The 24,030-nt window shown below is 42.3% G+C and overlaps 1 protein-coding gene across 1 annotated transcript; it reads right to left on the reverse strand.

The window, feature by feature from the left end:
• Window positions 1-4,045: 4,045 nt before the first annotated feature.
• On the reverse strand, window positions 4,046-23,588 carry WFDC8 (WAP four-disulfide core domain 8). The gene is given in 6 exon segments (XM_064382901.1): window positions 4,046-4,185; window positions 5,205-5,345; window positions 7,722-7,889; window positions 10,576-10,716; window positions 14,007-14,116; window positions 23,563-23,588. Coding segments are annotated over 6 exon segments (726 nt in total).
• Window positions 23,589-24,030: the final 442 nt, after the last annotated feature.

Below are 24,030 nucleotides of genomic sequence, written 5' to 3' on the forward strand. Positions count from 1 at the left end.
GGCCCAGCCTATTCCTTCAGTAGCCAGCACCTTGGATATAAGAACTGGAGACAAGCCAGCCACTCCTTTTCTTGCTGGGAACACTAAGTTCCCAAGGTCACAAATGGAACTAACTGTGTGCCCCCCCCACCCAGCTCACAGCTTGGGAGGAAGGGTCTCTTTATTGAATGGATCCTGATCCTTACACCCCTAGACTGCACTGGACTGGGGGCTCTAGTCAACCCTGGGGAGTGGGCAAAGCGTGTCTCCCACTTTCCAGGCTACCTTCAGAGGGAATGCCACCATCATGGGTCTTCATCGTGATAACCTGGAGAGCAGTGGAGTGTCCTCCTTCTTCATTCATTTTCCAGCGTACGTGCACACTTACTAGCACACCCCTTCTGTTGGTCTCTTGGCATCTCATCGTTTATCGGTGCCTCTCTGTGCCTGTGTCTGTTTCTCTCTCCTCATGTTCTCTGTGTTCCTTTCTCCCTCTCCCGTAGTTTCCTCCCATCCTTCTCTCTTTCATCTTATCTTTGGTTCACTCATATTCTTTGACTAAAACCAAAGAATAAAGATGTTGCCACAGAGCAGGGTGTAGAGGAGGAATCAGGCTGACAGCAGTCTTCAGAGAGTGTTTCTCAACGTTGTGTTGCTTTGACAGCAAGAGAGGATATCAAAGCTTAGCGGGAGCCTCAACCATCAACCCAAGCTCCTTGTTGTCTAAGGAACTATGAAGTAAAGGGACTTGCCTGAGAGACTACAGTGGAATAAAGTTCAGTAACACAGCAAGTTTCGGGATTCTAACTGGGCTAGTAGAGGAGCCGTGGGAAAGAGGTGCTGGAGAACGTGGGCAGCTCTCCTTCCTATAGCCACAGAATCTACACCGGCCACTCAGCCAGTCCTGGGAAGGAGAAAGACACTCTTTATAGAGCAAATGTTATCCCTAGGGCTCCCGTTTTCTTCTCTAACTAGGTGTTGCCCTTTTGGGCCAAGTTTGTTCTCCAAGTTTTCCTACAAGACGGACAGAGGCCAAAGACAGCCTTAACATCAGAGAGTGACTATATGGTCACAAAATTTAGTATCAGAGACAGAGCCCCCATAAGAATCCCATTCTACCAACTTCACAATCTCACTTAAAGAGACTAGTGAATCAAATTTCTATTTTTCTTTTCTTTTCATCTTTTCTATTTTTTAAAAAATGGTTTTGCTCTGTCACCCAGGCTGGAATGCAGTGGCACAATCTTGGCTCACTGAAACCTCCCCCTCCCTAGTTCAAGCAATTCGTGCCTCAGCCTCCCGAGTAGCTGGGATTACAGGCATGCACCATCATGCACGGCTAATTTTTATATTTTTAGTAGAGATTGGGTATCGCCCGGTTGGCCAGGCTGGTCTCCACCTCCTGCCCTCAAGTAACTCGCCCACCTAAGCCTCCCAACATGTTGGGATTACAGGCGTGAGCCACCGTGCCTGGCTAGAATTTCTAATGGACAAGTAAGATGTCCTAAGCAGTGCTGTTTCACTTATTTTATTTCCCATATTCTCACAAACTCGGCCCAGGCCGGAGTGAAAACTGGAATATCTAGGTGGAAGGGCTCTGAGGAATCATCAAGCCCCATTTCTCATTTTATAGATGAGAATCATAAGGCCCAGAGAAGTGCGGGTGCTGATTAAATGTCACCCAGCAAGTGAGTGTCAGAAATAAGGTTAAGAGGGAGCCGAGCATACAAATTCTTGCCAGAGGACACCAGGGCATGTTCTGATGTTGCCGTGGATATATTTTCTTGTAGAGTTGAAGATAGAGAGGAAGGGTGAGTTCAAGAGAATGAAGTGATGTCTTTAGTGGAGACAGAGGCTGAACACCCACAGAGTCAGTAAATTTCCAAATGGTACCCAGCGTCCCTAATTAAAGCTGTGTTTTTTTCCTAAATTTTATTGAAAATAAATTAACTACCTTTGTGGTTGTTGCATTCCATTCTGTCTTGCCTAATTTTCAGGCCCAATCCAAGCATCTCACTTTCCAACCAGGTGAAATAAAATTTATGACTTTGGGACTTGGGATGAATCATGGTTTTGGCCCCTTCTCTCCAATAACTTTTTGGAGAAGTGAGTCTGTAGAAGAAAGACGAGTAAGAAGGGTAAGTGGATAGACATACGGAGTGGGCAAATACTAAGTTGAAAGATGTGTCAGTGAAGGGATGGGAGGGATAGGTGAGTGGGGATTGGGTATCTGCATATGTGTTGAGTGAATGGATAGGTGAGTAACGGGATTGAATGGTTAGTAAGTAAATAGGTGGGTAGAAACATGAATGTACAAGTAAAAACACTAACCAAAGTTAAAGATATAAAAAGAATTATATGGAGAACAATTTATACTACTCTAAAGTAATACATGTGAAAATATAGGAAAAAATGGATTAATTTTACCAAAATACAAAAGACAAAAATTTGCAGAAGAGGTAGAAAACCAGCAGATGAAAAATAAGATGAAATATTTTAAAATTACTAAAATATACCACTAGAAAGAACCTGACCTAGATGGTTTTGGAGCTGAATTTTGGTAGCCTTCAAAAAACACAGAATTGATATATTATGTAAAATATTCCAGATCATAGAAAAGGTAGATATATTTCCCAATTAGTTCCCATACTCATGTTTTTTAAGTAATATGACCCAAATAGAAAAACAAATAAAAAACATAGACCTATTTTTCTTTTGACTATAGATGTAAAAATTCAAAATATACTATTAGCTAAAAAGAACCAATAATATATTGATACAATACACTGCAATTAAGGTTATTCTAAGCATATTGATATAACACATTGCAATTAAGTTTATTAAGAACACAAGGATGGCTCAAGAAAATTTAATAAGTTATTATGCCAACAAATTAGAAGAGAAAAATTATCATGTGACTGTATGCTCAAATTTGATAAAATTCAGCAGTCATTTTTAGTAGCAGCTATAAATTGATAGGAAATAAGCTTAAAAAGTTATTGGTTTATTTCCTATCTAAAAAGTAATTTTAAAAAAATTGGCCGGGCATGGTGGCTCTCGCCTGTAATCCCAGCACTTTGGGAGGCCAAAGCAGGTGGACTACCTGAGGTCAGGAGTTCACAACCAGCCTGGCCAACATGGGGAAACCCCATCTCTACTAAAAATGCAAAAAATTAGCTGGGCATGGTGGTGGGCACCTGTAATCCCAGCTACTCAGGAGGCCGAGGCAGAAGAATCGCTTGAACCCAGGAGGCAGAGGTTGCAGTGAGCCAAGATTGTGCCATTGCACTCCAGCCTGGGCACCAAGAGCAAAACTCTGTCAAAAGAAGGAAGGAAGGGAGGGAGGGAGGGAGGGAGGGAGGGAGGGAGGGAGGGAGGGAAGGAAATTTAAGTGCAATAAAACGTATTCATTCCAAATTCAACAACAAATGTCTTTTTACATTGCAGGCGCCATTGACTTTAAAATAAGGAACTAGGGCCGGGCGCGGTGGCTCACGCCTGTAATCCCAGCACTTTGGGAGGCCAAGGCGGGTGGATCACGAGGTCAAGAGATCGAGACCATCCTGGTCAACATGGTGAAACCCCGTCTCTACTAAAAATACAAAAAATTAGCTGGGCATGGTGGCGTGTGCCTGTAATCCCAGCTACTCGGGAGGCTGAGGCAGGAGAATTGCCTGAACCCAGGAGGCGGAGGTTGCGGTGAGCCGAGATCGCGCCATTGCACTCCAGCCTGGGTAACAAGAGTGAAACTCCGTCTCAAAAAAATAAATAAAATAAAATAAGGAACTAGACAGAGATGGATGCCATTGCCTTTATTTTCATTATTATTTTGAAGGTTCTATACAATACAAGAAGACAAGAAAATAAAGTCATGATGTTGAAAAAAGAGTCAAATATATCCTCATTTTAAGATGATGGGTTTATATATAAAATTAAAGTAACATCATTCAATATTGTGATACTTAATAAGATAATTTGGCAAGGTAGTTGGATATAAGACAAAACGGACAGCTTTTTATGCTACTCATAATTAATGATTTTGATGGTAATATTTTCTATTTGCTATTCAATATTTGGGGTCTACACATTTCAGTCCACAATGCGAGCAGCACTTTTCCTCCCATGGGCACTCACCATCCTGCAGGCACTTGGGTTTATCAATCTTGGCACATACCGAGGGCTTGTGCGGGCAGAAACCTGTTTTGACTTTATGGGGTAAAAGAAGACACTTGACCTTGAAATACTTGGTCATAATTTGAGACAAATTTGGGGAATCTTGGGAATCTCAAACAGGGTTTTATTCTGGTTGAGCTTCTTTTTTTTTTTTTTTTTTTTGAGACGGAGTTTTGCTCTTGTTACCCAGGCTGGAGTGTGGTTGAGCTTCTTACCTTTCCCCCTATAGCGGCAATAGACTGGGGGAGGCAGAGTATCAACTTTCTACAGCTGATAACTTGAGAAGCATCAAGAAAAGTCTTGCAATCTCTGATTTGTACCATCTGTTAGGGTTCCTGTCTGCTCCTATAGAATTCATGGATCTGGGCTATTATATGACCCCAGAGTACCACAGGTGGCAGGAGTATTAGATAGCACACAGAATTTTCTTGTTTTATAAATTGTAGGCGTTGAAGACCATTTAGAGGGAAGTGAGTTGCCCAATGCCACATAGAAACCCAGTACAAAAGCTGAAGCCAATTGAAAAGCCTTTGACTCCTGCCACCACACTATACTGAACCTTAGAACCTCAAAGCCACACCTGAACAATGCCCGGTACTACATGGGGGAGTAAACACCTGCCTTAGAGGAGGCTGGAAAGTTGGTTTCTACCCAGCAGCATTTGCTACCAATGTTTTCCCTAGCTCATCTTACAGGATATGAATATGCTGTGCATGCTCTGAAGTTCTGTGCAGACATGAGGGCTTATTAGGAATACACCTCATGGTTATGAATTTTTTATGAATCAGTGGATATTGTCACCTTGCAAGCCAAAGTTTTCTTGGGGAAGAATAGAGAGCAATACTATGAATAACTGGCTTTGAAGAACAGCACAATAGTCTTCGGAGGTCAAGAGGTCAATATAACTTGTTGGGCATTAAAGGGGTTCCCAAGGATCCCCAAAGGTAAGCCCAAGGGGCATCTGAGGTTCAAGACTCCCCCCACTCCATGGCACAGAATGGCATCCTTGGCACATGTCCAGTAGATTTAGGAGGTATATCCCCAATTCTTACCTGTCCAGGCATTGGCACAAACAAAGCCACACCTGGATTCACAACATTTGTCTGTCAGGGGACAATCGACGTCACTGTGACATGAAGGCGGACACTCCATACGGTCAGTGAAAGGGAAGAGTGGGCACTGTCCATTCTTAACTAAAACAAGAGCAGATGTGAGCTTCTTAAAACCCCATCTCCATCCCACCACCCTTCAAAGAGCTTTTCCTTCTCTTCAAAGCTAGTATCTCTTTCTGCAACTTGGTTCACCCTACCCTATCCATCTCCAGTAGGCTGTGGAAGAATGAAATGTCTCACCATATCATGGGATATGGTAGACAGCATGCTGGGCTTGGTGCCTCAAACCCCATGGTAAATCCCAGTCCTGCTACTTAGTGAGTTTCCTTTTCTATAAAATGGGATAATTATGTGAAATCTACACAAATCAGTGTAAGCCATTTTTATGGTATTTGGTTTTACTTAGAATGAAATGGGGAGCCATTGCAGTGTTCTCAGTAGAGAAGCGACACAGCCTGACTCATGTTTTGAAAGGGTCATTGTGGCTACTGTGTTGATTTGTAAGGAGGGTAGAAGCAGGGAGACCTTTTAGGAGGCTATTGGGGTAATCCAAGGAGAAGATGGCTCCTTAGATCAGGGTAGCAGCTATGAAGGTGGTCAGGTTTTACCAGATTTGGGATCCACTTTCAAGGTAGAACAAGAATTTTTTTCCAACTTAATGGATGTTAATTGAGAAAGAGAGGCATCAAGTGTGATTTTGAAGTTTTTCTACCAAGATGAGAAGTATGGATAGAACAGGTTTGGGTTAGGGGAGCAATGGTAAGAGATACTGGTTTGTGTGTACATTTATGTTTAGCTTATTTTTCTTTTTTTGAGACACAGTCTCCCACTGTCATCCAGCTGAGCCTCAACTTCCCCAGCTCAAGTGATCTTCCCACCTCCTCAAGTGATCTTCCCAGCCTCCTGAGTAGTTGGCCACAGGCACGGGACACCATGCCTGGTTTTTTGTTTGCTTTTTTATTTTGTAGAAATTGGGTCTCACTATGCTGTCTATGCTGGTCTCAAGTGATCCTCTCACCTCAGCCTCCCAAAGTGCTAGGATTACAGGTGTAAGCTACTATGCCTGGCCTGAGGTTCTGTTTAAACAAGTTCAACGTGAGGTGTTTGTGAGGTCCAGGTGGAGATATAGAGCAGATCATGGAGTCTGGGAGTCAGATTTGGGCTGGAGATGTGACTCTGAGGGTCATTAGGACATATGTAGCATTTAAATCAATTCTTTGGGGTTTTGAGCATGTATGCTCTTGTCCTCATCTGACTGCAAATTCTACAAGGGCTTCCACAGGTCAGGCTCAGTTATGATGTGTTGAACTCTCAGAGGTATTATGAGGTTGCCTCTGAGTGTTAACCTAAATTTCCCACAAATCAGCCCAAGCCCACTTCCCTGGCCTCCTCTTCCTGATGGCTCCTAGGAAAGGAGACAAGAGTCTCGTCCGCAGCCTCATGATTCCTTAGAGCTTCCCATGAAGGGAAGCTTGTGGTCCTAGTTTCAAGTCAGGCCCCAGGATTGCCTTGGCCATTCAGGCCCATGGATCCATGGAATTAAAAGTCCACCCCTACTCCTGACCAACTGTGGGTCCTTGGGCGACTAACTTTACCTCTCTGACTCTGTTCTCTCATCTGTTAAGTGGTAGCAATGGTACATTTTTCAGCGTGCCTCACAGAATCTGAGGTCGAAATTGCAACGCTGCCCCGTAAATCACACAGTGCTGCATTGTAAAGATCACTGGTCATCGTCTCAATTGTTACCATTTAGTGAACCCACACCACGAGACAGCCACTATATCAAGTCTTTGTGTTTTTAATAACATATAATCCTGCCAACAACTCATTGAGTTATTTGCTGTTACTCCAGAATTACAGAAGAGGGAACTGAAACTCAAAGAAGTGAAGAAATCTGCAGCAAGTGGGAAAAGTCAGCTTTTAATTCAGGTCATTTGACTCCTAAGTTTGGTAGGACACTGTCTCCCAGCGTTACTGGTGATGACCATTATACTAAGGAATAAATCCACAGCCTTCACCTTCACCCCACCCTACCCTCCACCTCCAGTGTGGACACTTACTCCATGGGATTCCAGAGCTGGCCTTTCTAGACTTCATTCTAACATGAATCCTCAGTATTATGCTCAACATTTTACTATAATGAGGAAACACCTTCTTCCAAGGGGCCACGCCTGGCTTTCGGGTCCATTGGCCAAGATCTATTAACACTTTCCATACACGTTCTCATTTTTTGGTAGAGCCGCTCCATTAGGTAAATACTATTATTAACCTCATTCTATAGACAAGGAAACTGAAACTTATAAAGGCAGGCAACTGACCCAAGACCTCCCAGCTGGTGAATGACAGAGCTCAGTCTTGAACCGAGGAAGTTTAACCTCAAATCCTGAGCCTATAACCTCACCGGTATACTATTTCTAGTTAAACTAGGCCCTCAGATTTCCAGGAAATGGGTCTCACCAGTTGACATGCAGGCCGTTCTGCAGTCATCCTCACTTAAGAAGTTGTTGGCATTCCCTTTGCAGCCCCTGTAGGTGAAGGATCTGCAGCGGTAATTTTCAAAGTCAAAATGCCAGCGCCGTGCACCATCATTGCAGTCTCCTTGGCTCACAGGTAGCGTGCAGGGTTCTGAGGTCAGGCAGCAAGGAGGGAAGGACATGAAGAGTAGAGATAAAAGGAGAGGGTCAGTTCTCTAGCATTTGTCATAGCTCCTGGTGTTATCACCTAAGTCATAAACGGAGTCAATGCAGGGGAAAAAAAAGGCATAGGTTCTGGTCCTGGTTCTACTACTAATAGTCTGTGTTGTATGGCACCTCTGAGCATCACTCTTTCCTTGTAAAGAATATTATAAAGAGCATATAAGAATCTTGTGGCCGGACGTTGTGGCTCACCCCTGTAATCCCAGCACTCTGGGAGGCCAAGGTGGTCGGATCACCTGAGGTCGGGAGTTCGAGACCAGTCTGACCAACATGGAGAAACCCATCTCTACTAAAAATACAAAATTGGGTGGTGGCATGTGCCTGTAATCTCAGCTACTCGGGAGGCTGAAGTAGGTGAATTACTTGAACCTGGAGGCAGAGGTTGCAGTGAGCCAAGATCGTGCCATTGTACTCCAGCCTGGACAAGAGCAAAACTCCGTTTCAAAAAAAAAGAACCTTATACTTTGGAGCTGATCCTTTTTCTCCATTGTTCGGAGCATTGCGAGGGCAAGGGCAAGACTTGTTCAGCAACTATTAGGTTGGTATAAAAGTAATTGTGGATTTTGCATTGTTGAAAATTGCCATTTGACATTAGAATATATTCCTAAATAAATGTGATTATGTTATACATCATTTTAATGCACATTTTCTGCTTCATGTATTTTTGCTAATGACATTACTTGCTGTTTATTTGATATTTATTTTAGACTATGAATCCTGGCAAAACCATTACATCTGAGAAGTGTGCCCAGCAAATCGATGAGATGCACTGAAACCTGCAGTGCCTGCAGCTGGCATTAGTCAGCAGAAAGGGCCATTTGGTCAACGGAAAGGTCCAATTCTTCTCCGCAACAACGCCCAACTACACATCACACAACCAATGCAAAAGAACAAATTGGCTACGAAGTTTTGCTTCGTCCACCATGTTGATCTGACCTCTCGCCAATGGACTACCACTTCTTCAAGCATCTCAACAATGATGAACTCTTGGAAAGCGTTTTCTGCATCCTGCTGTTTGTGGATGTGTTTTTGCAGGGAAAACACATCCACAAAAAGCAGGATGCAGAAAATGCTTTCCAAGAGTTCATCGAATACTGAAGCACAGATTTTTACACTACAGGAATAAACAATTTATTTCTCTTTGGAAAAAATGTGTTGATTGTAATAGTTCCTCTTTTGATTAATACAGATGTGTTTTGTTTTGGTTTGCTTTGGTTTGTTTTTTTGAGAAGGAGTCTCGCTGTGTCACCCAGGCTGGAGTGCAATGGTGCAATCTCAGCTCACTGCAACCTCCACCTCCTGGGTTCAAGCAGTTCTCCTGCCTCAGCCTCCTGAGGACCTGGGATTACAGTTGCCTGCCACCATGCCTGGATAACTTTTGTATTTTTAGTAGAGACAGGGTTTCACCATGCTGGTCAGACTGGTCTCAAACACTTGATCTTAGGTGATCCACCTGCCTCAGCCTCCCGAAGTGCTGGGATTACAGGCATGAGCCACTGTGCCCAGCCAATAAAGATGTGTTTGAGGCTAGTCATAATGATTTAAAATTCACAGTCCAAAACCACAATTACTTTTGAATCCAAAGTGCCTAACAAAGTACCTACTACCTAGAAGGAATGAAATACCAAGGAAGAGACAGTCCCTGATGTCTGAACACTGATCTGACACTCCCAGCTAAGCCACATGGATCCTCTGTTGGATTTAAAGCATCTCCCAGAACATCTATATCAAACAAAGTCACTCTGACATCATGAAGAAGTGAAACAAAAACAAGATCACTGTGAAACCTGCAAAATACTAAACACCCCCCACCTCCCAGCTAACACGAGTGGCTTATGCTTCTCTACCAACCAATCACAGCTTTATCCTCAGTCGAGTCTGCACTCTATATAGTTAAGATTCACTGGGATAGCTAGTCATAGAATTGCCCCCACTTTCTGACAGCACCCAATCTGGAGCAAACTCTCACTTCTTTAGACCCTCCCCTGAATTACCCAGTCAAATCCCAAATCCTATAATAGGTTCTTTCTAACAGCTTCCTACTGAAATGCCTCAGACTTGTCTAGCGTGAGCATTTTCCCTCACTGCAATGAGTACTAAATCCAACTTGTTCAACTACAGGTGTATTCTGGTGGTCTTTGTTCAAAGAGCATTAACAACAGATATTTGTTGAATGAATGTGTGAGTGAATGAATAAATTAGTTTTTATAAAAACACACAGTTCCCTACACATATTAGATGCCCAATACATTGGGTTACCAGAAAACCTCCTTGAAGATCGAAAAGTCTGAAAAATAATGCCAGCATCTAAGCTGACTGAGGTTTCATTTTGTCACAGTGCCAGTAATAGCCTCTTAGATAGAGTGAGCATGCAACAAGTATTAGTTACTTGTGAATGGTTGAATGTTGGACCAAAGAAGACCAGCATCAATATTATGGTGGTTGACAGTCACCATGCCTAGACTTATGATTTGTACTTGAGGGTTAGGCATTGGATAAGAGAACGAGAAAACCACAAGCCCTGGGTCCTTGTCCTTCCATCCAAGGGAGTCTCTCAGCAAGTTTTGGATAGAGCAAGGAGTGAGAACCTCTGTCCTCAGCCTGGACATTGCTACCTCGAAAGGGATCCAGGCACTTCTTCTGACAGGCAAAAAAGCAGCACTTCAGGTAGTCCTTGCAGTCAAAATCTGTGTTGCATGAGTTTGGAAGTTCAGTGGTACAGCTGAGCCTCTCTTTGGGACACACCCCTGGTTTCCCTGCAAGAAAGAAATGTTCAAACTCACATTCCTTGAGAATTTCAGCTTTTTTTCTCCTATGGCAAGGGTGTGTAGTGAAATTCTCCCAAACCTATCCTCTACCTTCAATTCATAGTTCTTGTTCTGCTTATATTTAGGGGCTAGTTTCACTATGCTGTTTCTTAGCACTCAGATCCATTTAAATAGATCTGAATCAGGAATTTGTGCCCAAGCAGAACTGAAGGAGAAGCATCTTGGATTCCAGGGCAAAGGGTTAGGAAGGGACCAATGCCCTTTCTCTAAATTCAAAAGATCCTCTCTCTTCTTGAAACCTAATATTTAATGCTTAATTCCTTTGCCTCCTGTTGATAAAAGAAATTAGTAAAGACTGATGGGAACATCATGGAAGTAGGGGTCAGGAGGTCTGATTTGACCCTTGACTCCTGGTAAACTCAAGACCAATCTGAACTCAGTTGTGTGATTTTTAAGCAACCTCTAAGGAGTAAGAAATGGTGGAGTGGAAGAAGCATTGTAGTCAGGCAGATTTGGCTCAGGAGCCTGGCTCCAATATTAAACAGCTAAATAGTCTTGGGAACGTACTTCCCTTCATCTGAGTTACATTTTTCCATCTTTAAAATGATAATGACAATTCCTGCCTTACAGGTTGATTGTAAGTGTTGAATAGGGTGATATCTATAATGCCTGGCACATGGTAAGACCTTGGTAGATATGGAGCTGCTTTCTACCTTTTATTTTTTTGAGAAGGAGTCTCGCTGTGTCACCCAAGCTGGAGTGCAATGGCGCAATCTCAGCTCACTGCAACCTCCGTCTCCTGGGTTCAAACAGTTCTCCTGCCTCAGCCTCCTGAGGACCTGGGATTACAGTTGCCTGCCACCATGCCTGGATAACTTTTGTATTTTTAGTAGAGACAGGGTTTCACCATGCTGGTCAGGCTAGTCTCAAACACCTGATCTCAGGTGATTTTTTTTTTTTTACTAAAAACTAGATTTTTTACTAAAAACTATTTTTTTTACTAAAAACTAGAAGAGGCAAGGGAAAAATTAAAGACTCAAGTTAGTTGACCTTAAGATTAGAGATTATCTCTCATTTTAAGGTCTAATCTCTGGCCCAGACCCAGTCAATGAGGTCACTGAAAAGCAGAGTTTTCTTCTGGTTGGTGGAGAAGAATTGATCAGAGAGATTCAAATGATGAGAAGGATCCAACATGCCATTTGTAGCTTTGAAGATGGTTGAAGCCAAGTGCCAAGGCATGAGGGTGACATCTAGAAGTGACAGCCAGTAAGACTCAGTCCTATAACTCCAAGGAAATGATTCTGCTACAACCAGGGAGCTTGGGAGAGGACCCTGCATCCCAAATGAGAACTACAACCCTGGCTGACATTACAATCTCAGCCTGGTAAGAATCAGAGCAGAGAACCCAGATGCACCATGCCAGACTTCTAACCACAGATAATTTGTTACATAGCAAAGAATAGCTCATACAGTGCATAATGTGTCTCCATGATTCTAAACTGAACATCCCTCCAATGGAATCTGGACAGAGAGGCATGATCCTTTCAGATACTACTGAGTCTTGGGATTGTAGAACTTTAGAGTGGAAAGAACCATATTTATCATGGTCACTAAACTTCTGATTTCATGGATTAAAAGAAGTGAGGTCAGATAGGATAATGCAGCACATTAGGGGTAGGTCTGGGGCTTGCAATCCAGGACTCACTTCAGAATCCCCACATCTTCCCTGAGGACTGGCCACTGAGACTTTGAGTACTTTCCAACAATACTTCTTGTCATTAATGACCCCTCCAAGAATGGACTATAGCTAAGAAGAGTATGTGGTTCCTAATTTGGAGAGTAAATAAAAATCATCTACACATCTTTCAGAAAATAGAGACTCTAGACTGAATCAGAATCTCTAGAAAGTGCATCCTAGGGACTCTACTTTTTAAAAAGAACCCCAGGTGATCCTAAAGCAGGCAGCAGGCACCAGGAAGTAGGTGGACTTGGGAACCATTGTTCTAGGTTTAGGCAGAGAGACAGAGTTCAGCAAATCAAACAGGGACACCTCCAAAGGGGTAAAAAGGCATAGAAAGGGAAACCTTGGGATTGTCAAGACAAACCTCTCTCACTAGTGTTGACTCCAGTCTCCATCTTGCTTCCTGGAGCCATTTAAACCTTTACTGGGTTTCAGTCATTGTAGCTCCTTTCCCCATTGTCAGCTTGAACTCTCACTTATTAATTAAAAAAACTTCCTCCATTTCTGGTCAGCTCTTCTCAACCAATTACCTGTGAGTATATGCATACCCCACGGGTTTCTCTGCATCTACTGAGGATGCTCCCCAGATATCTGGTCTCAGTTGTCTTCTGATGTTACTTGACACATACTTCCTGGGTGATCCCACTCATTCCCATGATCCCAGCTATGATTCTCATATCTTCCTCCAGACTCATCCTCTATTCCAAGCTAAAGACTCTTATTTCGACCTCCCTAGGAAAAACACCATCTGGGCATCTCAGAAGCACCTCTGTTACAACATATTTAAAACAGAACTATTATCTCCTTATGCCCAAGCACCACCTTATTTCTATTCTGCATCTTGGCATTTGGCATCAACAGGTCCAATCTGTTACTAGAATCTGGAGATTCATTCCTTCCTCTCCGCCATCCCAGCATCCCATCAGTCATGGACTTGGATCAATTCTATCTCATAAATCTCTCTCCAAACCCTGTTCCTCGTTCTCTTTACTACCACTCCCTCAGATCAGCACCTGACCTCATCCCTTGTCTCTCCTCAACTACTTCAGCAGCCTCCTCACTGGTCCTGTCCCCTCAGGCTCATGCCTAATGGCTCATTAATTTAAAAAATATTAAGTGTGTGTGTGTGTGTGTGTGTGTGTGTGTGTGTAGTGAGAATGAATGTGATCACCCAAGAAGTATGTGTCAAGTGATGTCATAAGACAGAGGAGACCGATCTCTGGAAAGCATCCCCAGTAGATGCAGAGAAACCCTTGGGGTGTGCATGTCAGGAAGGAGACCACATACATCGTCTCCTTCTATATGTACATATGGAAAAGTTAGGGAAATAATTTGGGGGGAAACGAGTGAAGAAAGGATGTGGAGGGCCAGGGTGGTGAGCAGGGGTAGCTTTCTGTGGCCCCAAATCCATAGCAAAGGGACCTCATCTGACACTGGCACTGGCCTCATATCTAACCCTCGTCCTCAAGTACGAGGATGCTTTCTAAGGAAGAATGATTTTTAAGGAAGAATAGATGCAGGTTTTTTTTGAACCCACCTTTGATCTTCTTCTCCAGCCATGCAGAAGTCCACTCCAAAGCAAGGGAGAGAAGCAGCAGGAAAGCTACATTCCTCCAGGAGAAGGTGGGGCTGTGGAGAGGAAGGTGCCTATGTGGATGAGAAGAGAGGTGGGAGTTAAGCACAATCTAGAGAGAGACACAAGGTGTGCGGAAAAAACTTAGAGATGAGCCACCGGGTTCCCTGAGTTCACGGGTAAGACTGGCACCGGCATGGGGAAGGGATCTGTCTGAGATCAGATGGTGAGTGAGGGTGGGTGTAAGACATTCCATTTCAGGGCCCTGGCCAGTCCCCATACTCTGCCATGGTGCTGTACTTTGTCCTACCCAGACACTTGCCTACTGTCATGTTCCTGGGTAAGAGGCCATGCTCAAATGATTTCAAGGATTTGTTTGGAACAGCTGCAGAGCTGGTTTGCCCACAGTCACTCCGGGGGCAATCCCAGACACTAGTGAGCATCTTTTCTTCGCTCCACTGAAATCAGAAATGGATAGTACGAGATTTTCCAGAGGGCCTGGGCACACTCTACTGGATCTTGGTGTGCCCGAAGCAATAACGATCTCAGATGACCTTGGGTTAATAAAGAAATTCCTTTTATTCCTTCTGTTGATATTCAAGCCTAGAATCTTACGATACTCCCAGAACAACCAGACGAATAGATGAGCTTTCCCCACCTACTCAAGCCCCCATTTTCCATATGTGTCTTCGTGATCCTTATGTATTTTTTGTTTTAAGGTGTGAAGAACTAATAATCTCTTACTGACTGTTAGAGTCATAGAGCACATACATTCCAAAAATCCAAGAGGCAGGTATGAGGAGAAAGAGGAAGCAAGAGAGAGAGAAAGAGAGAGAACATCTTCAGGCAAAAATATACATCTGTATTGGTGGAACTTCAGATACCGCGAAAGATATGAAGGTATCTCGGAAGAGAGTCTCTTCCAGAGCATCTGAAGCCATACTATGTGGCTGCCTAAAAGTAAAAACTTGTGACAATTTATATCCCCCATCTTTTTTGTGGGGGGAATTCTAATTATGTATCCTCTTCAAATTTTACAATAGTGACTGTACTCTTTGGTCATAGAAATTGTGACCCCCAAACATAGTGATCTTGATTTTGGGCCTGGCTCGATCCCTTGTAACACCATATCTTGGATCCCCAGTTTCCTCATCTGGAAAATGGGAATTATTCAGCTACCCTGGAAGCTTTGTTATCATCGTGAGGATTAAGATGAGAGAGTGTGAAGATTTGCTGAAGCGGTACGGAGTGGTAGGAAACGTAGTGTTCAGAGCTAGACCTGAGTTCACATCCTCAGTCCACCACTTACTGGCTGTGTGATCTGGGCTCAGTCACGTCACCTCTCTGAGCCTCAGTTTGTCATAAAGGAAACAATAACACCTAACTCACAGACATGACAATTCATTGAACTATTTTTGTAAAGCATGACAACTGGCTTGCAAATCAGTGTTTGTTATAATTTAACCAGTTAACAAATGAATGGCAATAGTGAATGCCAATAAATGTACCCATTACCATGTTAGCTTTTGATTTCCTTAGTCAGAGACTATGTAAATCATTCCTTTAGTTCCCTAAAAGATTAGCCAAAAGGCCCTCTGGTGCTTTAATTTTTATAATCAAGTCACCCTTCGGGTTTGAATTTTTTTACCCTTTAACCTGAAAACATCTATTAACCCAGTCTTGAGAATCAGTTGATCAGATTAGCCTGCAGTCAGTTATAAGAAAGCAGATCTTGTGGGATGGGGGTGGGGGAGAAACACAGATTAACAGGATTGCCAAACATAATAGAGGATGCCCAGTTATAATTTTAGTATAAGTATATCCCATGCAATATAAGGAATATAGTTCTATGAAAAAATTATTTGATGTTTATCTGACATTCAAATTTAACTGGTCATCCTATATTTTTATTTTCTAAATCTGGCAACTTTGACACAGAATGAATCAATTTTGGTTGGACTGTGGTTTGTTTGGGCAAGAGACTACAAAACACAGGTCTTGTAGGTAACAAATGAGCATGACTGTGAGAGTTGCACAGTAGGGGCTCTGAAGAACTAGGGCAGACCTGGAATATATGGACACAAATGTGCTGCAGAAGTAGCACACCAGGTGTCGGCACAGTGGCTCATGTTTGTAATCTCAGCACTTTGGGAGGCCAAGCAGGAGGATCACTTGAGCACCGGAGTTCAAGACCCGCTTGAGCAACATAGCAAGACCCTGTCTCTACAAAAAAAAAAAAAAAAATTGAAAAGCTTAGCCTGACATGGTAGCACACACCTGTGATTCCAGCTACTCAGGAGACTGAGGTGGGAGAATAACTTGAGTCTGGGAGGTCAATGTTGCAATAAGCCATGATCATGCCACTATTAGCCTGGGTGACAGAGTTAGTCCTTGTGGAAGAAAGAAAAATGGAGAGGAGAGGAGAAAAGTAGGGAGGCAGGGAGGGAGGGAGAAAGAGAGAAAGGAAAGAGAGAAAGGAAAGAAAGAAGAAAGAAAGAAGAAAGAAAGAAAGAGAAAGAAAGAAAAAGAGAAAGAGAGAAAGAGAGAGAGAGGGAGGGAGGGAGAGAGGGAGAGAGGGAGGGAGGGAAGAGGGAGGGCCATTTGAAATTTTACCTTCATCTACCCATTTGAAAAATGAGTGAATTTGACTGGATCAGGCTTGTTCAGGCTGGGGTACCTATATCCCTCAGGATACAGGAAGATTTTCTAAGAAGTGCACAGGTACAGAGGAATCTAAGGACATTATTGATTCTTAAACTACATATCTACTTTTTCCTGAAGCTGATCTACTCGAGAATGAGCCTTCCTGAAGTTCTCATTTTCATCCTCTTTTTCATGAAGTCCTTCGTCTTTAAATTTTTTTTTAAAAAGGCATACTTCTTACCTATCTCTCACATGTATTCAAAGTGTAAAAACTTCTGAATTCCAAGCGAAGAAACAATTCAAGAATGCATTTTCCTGAGGATGCTTTCCATGGAAGCAAACCAAAGAAAGTATGGGTAAGAAATACCAAGGAGTCAGCACCGGTTTCATTCAGGTGGAAACACACTAAGCCACTGTGCCTTTTGCTCTCTACCCTAGAAACAGGATTCAGAAGTGTGATGGTTGCCACTGGGATGTATATTAAGACATTATTTGAGTTGAAAAATGAAGTCATTCTTTCGTGGGAGAAAATAAGTTTGACTAATTTGGCTGATGGAGGACTGACTTTGCCAATTAGTCAAACCTGTGCCATCAAGTTTTTTAAAAAAAATATTTAAAGTATGCAGTAAGATAAAAGCATTTTATAAAAGTAATCATATAAAATTTTTTAAAACTGTATGTTTTATAAAATGCTTTCAAACTTTCCTATATTTTGAAACCATAATATTTAAACTTTCCAGCACTCACAAAGTATATCAGATTAGAAAAGGTGACTAAATGAAAGAGTGACATGTATGATTAATCACATTATTAATCATTTGGTAGATGCTGGTAAAGCCCTTTTGGTAAACTTTCCAGAAATTAAGAAAATCACTTGTGATTTGTGATTAGTATTCTACCTGCTATAAAACAAATCATTTTGCAAGATACCAGGTGTTCAATTCTATGCCTTTATAAAAATTGAAGAAGAGTCTAATCAAGCTATTGATTAATAAATTAAATCATTAAAATAATTTTTAAATGTTTAAAATTATTTTAATACAATCTCTGGAGATCAATAACATATTGCTGGTTGGGCGCGGTGGCTCATGCCTGTAATCCCAGCATTTTGGGAGGCCAAGGCGGGTGGATCACTTGAGGTCAGGAGCTGGAGACCAGCCTGCCCAACATAGTGAAACCCCATCTCTACTAAAAAATACAAAAATTAGTGGAGCATGGTGGTGCCTGCCTGTAATCCCAGCTACTCGGAAGGCTGAGGCAGGAGAATTGCTTGAACCTGGAAGGTGGAGGTTGCAGTGCGCCAGGATCCTGCCACTGCCCTCCAACCTGGGCAACAAAGCAAGACTCAGTCTCAAAATAAAATAAATAACATATTGCTAAATTGTATGTAGTAGAAGTGCATTCCTAAATAAACTCAAGTCAATAGTTAACAAAAAGGCAAAGAAATAAATAGCTTTAGTTTAAAATACAGTCACCCTTTGGTATCTTTGGGGGATTAGTTCCAGGAACTCTCGTGGATACTAAAATCCTTCGATGCTCACGTCCATTTTATAAAATGGCACAATATTTGCATATAACCTACACATATTCTTCCGAATACTTGAAAATCGTGTCTACTACCATTATAGATGCTATGCAAATAGTCGTTATACTATATTTGTATTGTTTTTATTATTGTGATTTTTTAATCATTTTTTTTCTAAACGTTTTCTATCTACAGTTGATTGGACCTGCAGATGCGGATCCTGTGCATATGGAGGGCCAACTGTAAATGCCAATAAACAAAATCAACTACAAAATAGCATTATCAATTAACTATTTTCAAATACAAGTAGGGACTGAACATATATGCGTCGAATCATGTTCTCATTCGCTGATATAAGTGTAGGTGTACCTCCAAACAAGTTTCTATGAGGGTAAATACATAAATATATTCAAATAAATACACAACCCAAATCATAAGCCACAGATCACCCACCATTTTCCAAGACCAAAATGTTCACATAAATATAGTGGCAAATACAGCCAAATATCAGTGCAAATAAACACTTACATATACAGATATATGAAATACCAGAATTCAAAGTGACATGCAGACACGTAACACAGGTGTTTATGCATAAACACACAGCTCAGTCAGAAACAGCCCATACAGAAACAGTGGTCTATTGGAGCACACAATACTGCTGTGACCTTCTCACTAGTGATGAAAATTCAACAGTTCACAATAAAATTGACTTTAAAAATGCTCATGCTTTAAATAATAGAGACAAAGAAACCAGACTTCTAAAGCCACTTCCCACTGCCACTGATTTTCTTATAAGTTGATAATGTGAAGACCACTTCAAAAACTTAAAAGCAAAGGGAGATTGGTGACTCCCATCTGGAATAAATATTTGCTAAATGAAATGACTGAAAGTGAATAGAGAAACATTCTGTAAAATTAGCTAAATTATTTTTACTTTTTTTTTTTTAAGAGACAGAATCTCACTCTGTCACTCAGGCTGGAATGTAGCAGCGCCATCCTAGCCCACTGTAGCTGCAAACTTCTGGACTCAAGTGATCCTCCTGCCTCAGCCTCCTGAGTAGCTGGGATTACCACCATGCACCACTATGCATGGCTCAAATTCTTTTTACTTTGACAGCCCTGCTAGAGACTTGCTACTGCTCTAATTCACATCTTGGAGAGGCAAAACTAAAAAAGCTGTTGCTGTGCTCAGATGCTGTGGGAGAACCCAGGAAAAATGGTCTGAACTGAAAATCTCCATCTCCACTGCCCCAGTTTCCAGCTGGTATACTGGCCAAAGAAAACTTGGAGTTGTTCTCTCACATGAAGCCAAAAACACCAGACTGCAATCATGGATGGGCCAAGGGTATCCTCGTGGTTTGGAATAGTGATGTTTCATAGCCGAAGGCTGTCATAGAGGTGCTTATTTCAATAGCTTTCAATACTGACTGTGTCATCATGCCAGGCTAATTTTTGTATTTTTAGTAGCGACAGGGTTTCTCCATGTTGGCCAGGCTGGTCTTAAACTCCTGACCTCAAGTGATCCTCCTTTGGCCTCCCAGAGTGCTGGGATTACAAGCATGAGCCACTGTGCCCAGCCTTTGTATGTCTGTTCAAGTCCTTTGCCCATTTTTAAATTTAACAAAGGATATGAAAGATCTATACACTGAAAACTATGAAACATTAATGAAAGAAATTGGAGAAGACATAAATAAATGAAAAGATATTGCATGTTCACGGATTAGAAGAATTAATATTGTTAAAATACCCATATTACCCAGAACCTACCTTTTTGCCCAGCTTCCCCAAATAGTAGAGGTTGCACTTTGCAGAAAACTTAGTAGCATTTTGCAATTGAAAGGTCTATAGATGACCAGGAGCTGGGGGAACAGTGTGAATTTCCAGGTTACAATATTTAGAAACTACAGGTAACGGCCCACTATGACTCTACTACATCTCACTACCCTCTTGTTCTCCACCATTAGGCACTTGCCCAGCCCCATGGGCGTTTCCATGGCTGAGAGCTCCTAGCTCACACCCCTCCTCATCCCCATAGCATAGCATGTTCTGATGCATGGCTACTCAACCAGATATGGGCCTTTAGCCTCAGTCACTAGGAAACAGACCTTGAGGAGGTCAACTAGCTCCATGAGTCTCTTTAATACACCTTGCCCTAAGTTCAGGCAGAGTCAGTAAGTAAATTAGTAAGCCTCATCTAAGGATGTTATCTTCTAAATACCATCTACTCAGATATCCACATTCTGACACTGAAGAAGGATAGTTTATAAATATTGAGTACAGAATACTCTGTATATATCTCCATACTGTGTTGTTAAAATATTTTAAATCTTTTAGATGTTTTGTCCTTTTGAACTGTCAATAATTGAGAAGGGTGTGTCAAGGGCCCTCAATATAGCCATAGATTTCTCAATTTATGCCTATAATTACATCGATGTTTGCTTTAATATATCCTGATTTGATTGGTTTAGGTAAATACAAATGTATTCCTGGTGAATTGAGTCTTTTACCATTATCTAGCAAGCCCTCCTCATCCTTAAAGATAAAACTTTATCTTAGAGTTTTATTTATTTATTTATTTTAGGCAGAGTCTCCTTCTGTCTGTCTCCCAGGCTGGAATACAGTGGCACAATCTTGGCTCACTCCAACCTCTGCCTCCTGGGTTCAGATGATTACCATGCCTCAGCCTCCCAAGTAGCTGAGATTATAGGCATGTGCCACCAAACCAGTAATTTTTGTAATTTTAGTAGAGACAGGGTCTTGCCATGTTACCCAGGCTGGTCTTGAACTCCTGGCCTCAAGCAATCTGCCTGCCTCGGCCTCCCAAAGTGTTGGGATTACAGGCGTGAGCCACTATGCCTGGCCTGTCTTAGAATTTTCTATTGCCTGATATTAATCAAACTATACTTTCTCTTCTTTGTCTGCATTTGCCTATCCTTTTTTTCATTCTTTTGCTTTCAACATTCTACTTAAGTTTTAAGTTTATCCTTCAAATAGTGTAAATCTACATTGTAAAAATTCTGTCCAGTTATTATTACCTATTCATTGACATTTATGGGCACTAATGACATATTTGGATTCATTTCTACAATCTTATTATGAGTTATCTACTCTCAGTCCTCATTATTCAGATTCTGTACTTGCAAATTTGCCTTCTTGCTGAAATTTATTAATTACCCAAGAATCAATATTCATGATGTTTTTGTGGTCATTCAGGGATATGTGCAGAGTGGCAAAAAATTTGAGTCACTCAACATACACATTCCTAGCTGAAGTCAAACAAGACAGTGCTCTGCTTGTTTAAGCTCTTCCGCTACTATAAACAAGCTTCCTTTTTGCAGTCTATTTAGTGTCACATTTTTCACATTTTTGTGCTTTTTGTTGGTGAGTTCACTGAGTTGCTAAAGTGCTGTCGAGTGTCCTAAGAGCAAGAGGCCTGTGATGTGCCTTACAAAGAAATTACTTGTGTTAGATAAGCCAGGTTCAGGCATGAGTTACAGGGCTTTCAGCCACAATTCAGTGTTAATAAACAATAATATATATTATGTAAAGTGTCTTTTATTTTTGAGATGGAGTCTCGCTCTGTCACCCAGGCTGGAATGCAGTGGCACAATCTTGGCTGACTGCAACCTCCACCTCCCGGGGTCAAGCAATTCTCCTGCCTCAGCCTTCCAAGTAGCTGGGACTACAGGTGCGTGCCACCATGCCTGTCTAATTTTTTGTATTTTTAGTAGAGACAGGTTTTCACAGTGTTGACCAGGATGCTCTCAATCTCCTGACCTCATGATTCACCCACCTCAGTCTCCCAAAGTGCTGGGATTACAGGCATGAGCCACTGCGCCCCACCTGTCTCTATTTTTTAAACATGTATATAGGCAGGGCATGGTGGTTTATGCCTGTAATCCCAGCACTTTGGGAGGTCAAGGTGAGCAGATCACCTGATGTCAGGAGTTCAAGACCAGCCTGGCCAATATGTTGAAATCCCGTCTCTACTAAAAATACAAAAATTAGCCCAGCATGGCAGTGCACGCCTGTAGTTCCAGCTACTTGGGAGGGTGAGGCAGGAGAATCGCTGGAACCCATAAAGCAGAGGTTGCAGTGAGCCGAGATCTCGCCACTGTGCTCCAGTCTGGGGGGCAGAGAGAGAATTCCTCTCAAAAAAAAAAAAAGTATATAGAGTTTTATTTAATAATTAGCCACGCAGGTTAAAAAACAGAAAGTAGCCAGCCTCCCAGAAGCCCTGTGCGCGAACCTTCTAATTACTATCTATATCACGTGTCTTCAAACAGAAGCATACATAAAACAAGATTATGTAATGATCAAATGATGAAAATGTGTGGTCAGAGGCTTGCATTTTCCCTGGGAGCAATGGCTCATTATTTGCTTATCCAGTGTTCACAGTGACTTTATAGAACATAACTATCCCCAAGTAATGAGAATCAACTGTGTTTTTATTACTTTGGGGTAGAAATAACTTTAAGGTCTCCATGGCTTGTCACAGCAAAAGATTTCCTAGGTAGCAAATTGTCCACTGCTTTGCTCTAGGCAGGGGCTCTACTCCAGGCTGTGGGACCAAGAATAAAGCAGCAACCTCTATGTGGATCAGACCCCTTCTCCTGGCAGAGGGGAAGCGCAGAGGAGCTGGCAGGAACTCAGAGTGCAAAACTCACAATGCATATGCCACATCTGCTCATATTCCAATAGGCAAAGCACAGCTGACAGCAAACCCAAAGTCAATGAGGCAGAAATTTGTCTTCCTTCCACAGGTAATTCTGTAAATTGCAAGGTAATGGGCAGGAGTGTCCTCTTAAAGGAAAGATGGAATGAATAACTGTGAATAATAATATAATCTATCACTATTACTCCTGTTTTAATTTTTTTTAATGTTTAGATACATATTATATGTTTGTTTGTTTGCTTATTTGTTTAAAAATATCAAACTTTACCCTGCTCAGCTCTGACCTTCCACACTGTGCCACTCACAGATGCCCAACTTACCCTACTTGGGCTCCAACAGTCATATCAGGTTGCATTCGAGACCAGCCTGGCCAACATTTTGAAACCCCATCTCTACTAAAAATACAAAAATTAGCCCAGCATGGTGGTGCATGCCTGTAGTCCCAGCTACTCAGGAGGCTAAGGCACGAGAATCGCTTGATGCATTGATGCCCTCTTCACCCTGCTTAGGCTCTGATTCCTTACATGAGACAGCCCTGTTCTGTGAAACCCCTCCTCATTGTGCTTGGCCCACCTCCCCAGAGCACACCACCCTGACTTCTAGATATCCTCCTCATCTCCTTGGGCTCTGAATCTCCATGTCTAGCTGCCCACCCCCATAGACACCCTCCTCACCCTCCTTCAGTTCAGACAGTCCACATCAGGCCTCCTCCCTATGGGGACAGCTTCCTCACTTTGCTGCAGCTCTGAGGCTCCTCCCTCATCTGTCCCCCCTCGTGGACACTCTGCTCACCCCACTCAGGTTCTCATTCTATGCCAGGCTGCCCCTCTAGCCCTAGGGGGATGCCTTTCTCAATATGGGCAGGCTGATCTCCATGATACGCTGCTTCTCGCCTCTTCACTGCGCATTCTCATGCCATCGCTCCAGCACACCATGCCAGCAGCCCTCCTACGGAGATGCCCTCCTTGACCTGTTCCAGCTCTGATGCCCACACGGAACCAGCTGTTGCTCCCTTCCCCTTGGGGCAAACGCCTACCTTGCTCTGCCCTATCTAATGGGTTTAGGACTGACTAGTTCAGTTAGTAAAGAAAATGAGAGCAAATAAGGAAGAGCTGCTTTTCCTTTTTGTAAAAATATGTATA

The sequence above is a fragment of the Aotus nancymaae genome, unplaced genomic scaffold (genome assembly GCF_030222135.1).
Source record: "Aotus nancymaae isolate 86718 unplaced genomic scaffold, 86718_ANA_hifiasm-v0.15.2.pri h1tg000029l, whole genome shotgun sequence".
Classification (NCBI taxonomy): domain Eukaryota; kingdom Metazoa; phylum Chordata; class Mammalia; order Primates; family Aotidae; genus Aotus; species Aotus nancymaae.